This window comes from Palaemon carinicauda, chromosome 13, assembly GCF_036898095.1.
Source record: "Palaemon carinicauda isolate YSFRI2023 chromosome 13, ASM3689809v2, whole genome shotgun sequence".
Classification (NCBI taxonomy): domain Eukaryota; kingdom Metazoa; phylum Arthropoda; class Malacostraca; order Decapoda; family Palaemonidae; genus Palaemon; species Palaemon carinicauda.
In genome coordinates, this window is record NC_090737.1 from 96,812,389 (window position 1) to 96,817,388 (window position 5,000).

The 5,000-nt window shown below is 32.4% G+C and overlaps 1 protein-coding gene across 1 annotated transcript in view; it reads right to left on the reverse strand.

Annotated features, from left to right (window-relative positions):
* Window positions 1-5,000, reverse strand: part of LOC137652334 (telomerase-binding protein EST1A-like) — a 406,355-nt gene that overhangs the window by 185,660 nt on the left and 215,695 nt on the right. The window contains 1 exon segment of the mRNA XM_068385678.1: window positions 2,726-3,009. Within this exon segment, the coding sequence (XP_068241779.1) occupies window positions 2,726-3,009 (284 nt within the window).

Below are 5,000 nucleotides of genomic sequence, written 5' to 3' on the forward strand. Positions count from 1 at the left end.
ATTATGATGGAGAAGGCATGACTGTTAGAATTAACTGCATATCTAGTACTATATACAGGATGTTACAGACTGGGAAGATTTGAATGCAAAGGAGGGTTAGACATACATATACCAAGGCACTTCCCCCAATTTTGGGGGGTAGCCGACATCAACAAATGAAACAAAAAAAAAGGGGGGGACCTCTACTCTCTACGCTCCTCCCAGCCTAACAAGGGACTCAACCGAGTTCAGCTGGTACTGCTAGGGTGCCACAGCCCACCCTCCCCCGTTATCCACCACAGATGAAGCTTCATAATGCTGAATCCCCTACTGCTGCTACCTCCGCGGTCATCTAAGGCACCGGAGGAAGCAGCAGGGCCTACCGGAACTGTGTCACAATCGCTCGCCATTCATTCCTATTTCTAGCACGCTCTCTTGCCTCTCTCACATCTATCCTCCTATCACCCAGAGCTTTCTTCACTCCATCCATCCACCCAAACCTTGGACTTCCTCTTGTACTTCTCCCATCAACTCTTGCATTCATCACCTTCTCTCAACATGGCCAAACCACCTCAACACATTCATATCCACTCTAGCTGCTAACTCATTTCTTACACCCCTTCTCACCCTCACCACTTTGTTACTAACCCTATCTACTCGAGATACACCAGCCATACTCCTTAGACACTTCATCTCAAACTCATTTAATTTCTGTCTCTCCGTCACTTTCATTCCCCACAACTCCGATCCATACATCACAGTTGGTACAATCACTTTCTCATATAGAACTCTCTTTACATTCATGCCCAACCCTCTATTTTTTACTACTCCCTTAACTACCCCCAACACTTTGCAACCTTCATTCACTCTCTGACGTACATCTGCTTCCACTCCACCATTTGCTGCAACAACAGACCCCAAGTACTTAAACTGATCCACCTCCTCAAGTAACTCTCCATTCAACATGACATTCAACCTTGCACCACCTTCCCTTCTCGTACATCTCATAACCTTACTCTTACCCACATTAACTCTCAACTTCCTTCTCTCACACACCCTTCCAAATTGTCACTAGTCGGTCAAGCTTCTCTTCTGTGTCTGCTACCAGTACAGTATAATCCGCAAACAACAACTGATTTACCTCCCATTCATGGTCATTCTCGTCTACCAGTTTTAATCCTCGTCCAAGCACTCCAGCATTCACCCCTCTCACCACTCCATCAACATACAAGTTAAACAACCACGGCAACATCACACATCCCTGTCTCAGCCCCACTCTCACCGGAAACCAATCACTCACTTCATTTCCTATTCTACACATGCTTTACTACCTTTGTAGAAACTTTTCACTGCTTGCAACAACCTTCCACCAACTCCATATAACCTCATCACATTCCACATTGCTTCCCTATCAACTCTATCATATGCTTTCTCCAGATCCATAAACGCAACATACACCTCCTTACCTTTTGCTAAATATTTCTCGCATATCTGCCTTACTGTAAAAATCTGATTCATACAACCCCTACCACTTCTAAAACCACCCTGTACTTCTACAGGGTTAGAACTATGAAAAATCTTGTGCAACATATATAAAGAACTAGCTGAATGACTGTACCAGATAATAATATCTAGATCAGGAATAAGAAATATGATAGTCCATAAATTCAAGTCAAACAAATAAAGATAGGAGTCACTAGCCGGAGATGAGACAGAACAACACGTGAAACAAGACAGAATGGAAAAATTAAACATTACCACTGAATAGATTGATCACTGAAAATCTTACAAGACTTTTTCCACAAGGCAATTTTTGTGCAATTTTAGAAGAAACAGAACATGTGGTTTTCTTAAGTAAATTTCCAATCAAGAATCACACCTAAAATTTTAAGTCATGTAAAAAAAAAAAAAAAAAAAAAAAAAAAAAAAAAAAAAAAAAAAAAGCATTATCGATGCTGAGATCTGGATGTTGAGGAGCCACTGCCCTTGACCTACTTACAATCATACTTTGAGTTTTGTTAGGATTCAACTTCATGACCCATAATTTGCACCAAGCATTATTATTAGCTAGATCTTTATTAAAGGATTCAGCAACCTCAGATCTACGTTCAAGAGATGGAATTGATGCAAAGAGAGTAGCATCATCTGCATATGCAGCTACCTTATTTTCTAGGTCAAATCACATATGTGTATATAGTAAGAAATGTAATAGGCCAAGAACACTGCCCTGGGGAACAACAGATATTACATTTCTATACTTACGATGCTGCCCATCAACAACAACTCTTTGCAATATATTACTTAAAAATTCAATAATGATGCTAGGGGAAGACCCACCCACTCCTAACTGTTTGAGTTTAAAAACAAGAGTCTCGTGATCAACAAGGTCAAAGCCAGAACTAAAATCAAGGCCAATCAGACGAACTTACTGACTGCAGTCAAGGTGGTCAGAATAGTAAGAATGGCATCAAATGATGCAAGCCCTTGGCAAAAGCAAAATTGCAAACTAGGGAACAAATTATTACCTTGAAGTATCTATTTAAAAGTTTCGCCAATAAACGTTCAAACACTTTAGATAATATGGAAGTTATGGAAATTGGTCGTAATCAGCTACCACAAATACAAATACTCATCAAATAATAATAATAATAATAATAATAATAATAATAATAATAATAATAATAATAATAATAATAATGATAATAATAATAATAAAATCTTTGTTTACTCTCCCCCAATCCTTTACCTTCAAGGGAGGCAGAAAGTGGGCCAAAGTCGGCGTAAAAAGCCTCTCAGGATCTGCAGCATCGGGGGGCTGCTGTTGCAATTCCAGATGCTCTAGCTCTTCCTGCTGCTGCTGCTGCTGTGCGAGCTGACTGCTGGATGTAGTATGGTGCAAGTTATTCTGGTATTGGAGATGGTCTGGGAAGAGTTCCATCACAATCTGGACTAATCTGCCAAACATTTCGTGGGCCAAAACCAAGGAGAGCTCTTGGGCGGCCGCTCTGTATCCACTGCCTACACGGGTCTCTGAAATAATCAAATGATATAGTAAATTATTCCACTGCGATTATGAAAAATTGTAGTTATAATAAATTATTCCACTGTGATTATAAAAAAAATTGTGGTTATAATAAATCATTACACTGCAATTATAGAAAAAAATGTGGTTATAATAAATTATTACACAGCGATTATAAAAAATTGTAGTTATAATAAATTATTCCTCTGCGCTCATAAAAAAAAAAAAAAACTGCACTTATAATAAATTATCCCACTGAAATTATAAAAAATGTAGTTAAAATAAATTATTCCACTGCGATTATAAAAAATTGTAAAGTTATAATTAATTATTCCACTGCGATTATAAAAAAAAATTGTGAAGTTATAATAAATTATTCCACTGCCATTATAAAAAAATTGTGAAGTTATAATAAATTATTCCACTGCCATTATAAAAAAAATTGTGAAGTTATAATAAATTATTCCACTGCCATTATAAAAAAAATTGTGAAGTTATAATAAATTATTCCACTGCAACTATAAAATAATTGTGAAGTTATAATAAATTATTCCACTACGATTATAAAGAATTGGGAAGTTATAATAAATTATTCCACACTGCGATTATAAAATATTGTGAAGTTATAATAAATTATTCCACTGCCATTATAAAAAACATTTTGAAGTTATAATAAATTATTCCACTGCCATTATAAAAAAAATTGTGTAGTTATAATAAATTATTCCGCTGCAATTATAAAAAAAATGTGAAGTTATAATAAATTATTCCACTGCCATTATAAAAAAAAAATTGTGAAGTTATAATAAATTATTCCACTACCATTATAAAAAAAAAATTGTGAAGTTATAAATTATTCCACTGCCATTATAAAAAAAAAATTGTGAAGTTATAATAAATTATTCCACTACCATTATAAAAAAAAAATTGTGAAGTTATAAATTATTCCACTGCCATTATAAAAAAAAATTGTGAAGTTATAATAAATTATTCCACTGCCATTATAAAAAAAAATTGTGAAGTTATAATAAATTATTCCACTACCATTATAAAAAAAAATTGTGAAGTTATAATAAATTATTCCACTACCATTATAAAAAAAAATTGTGAAGTTATAATAAATTATTCCACTACCATTATAAAAAAAAAATTGTGAAGTTATAAATTATTCCACTACCATTATAAAAAAAAATTGTGAAGTTATAATAAATTATTCCACTACCATTATAAAAAAAAATTGTGAAGTTATAATAAATTATTCCACTGCCATTATAAAAAAAAATTGTGAAGTTATAATAAATTATTCCACTGCCAATATAAAAAAAAAATTGTGAAGTTATAATAAATTATTCCACTGCCAATATAAAAAAAAAAATTGTGAAGTTATAATAAATTATTCCACTACCATTATAAAAAAAAATTGTGAAGTTATAATAAATTATTCCACTGCCATTATAAAAAAAATTGTGAAGTTATAATAAATTATTCCACTGCAACTATAAAATAATTGTGAAGTTATAATAAATTATTCCACTACGATTATAAAGAATTGGGAAGTTATAGTAAATTATTCCACACTGCGATTATAAAATATTGTGAAGTTATAATAAATTATTCCACTGCCATTATAAAAAAAATTGTGTAGTTATAATAAATTATTCCGCTGCAATTATAAAAAAATGTGAAGTTATAATAAATTATTCCACTGCCAATATAAAAAAAAAATTGTGAAGTTATAATAAATTATTCCACTACCATTATAAAAAAAAATTGTGAAGTTATAATAAATTATTCCACTGCCATTATAAAAAAAAATTGTGAAGTTATAATAAATTATTCCACTACCATTATAAAAAAAAAAATTGTGAAGTTATAAATTATTCCACTGCCATTATAAAAAAAAATTGTGAAGTTATAATAAATTATTCCACTGCCATTATAAAAAAAAATTGTGAAGTTATAATAAATTATTCCACTACCATTATAAAAAAAAAATTGT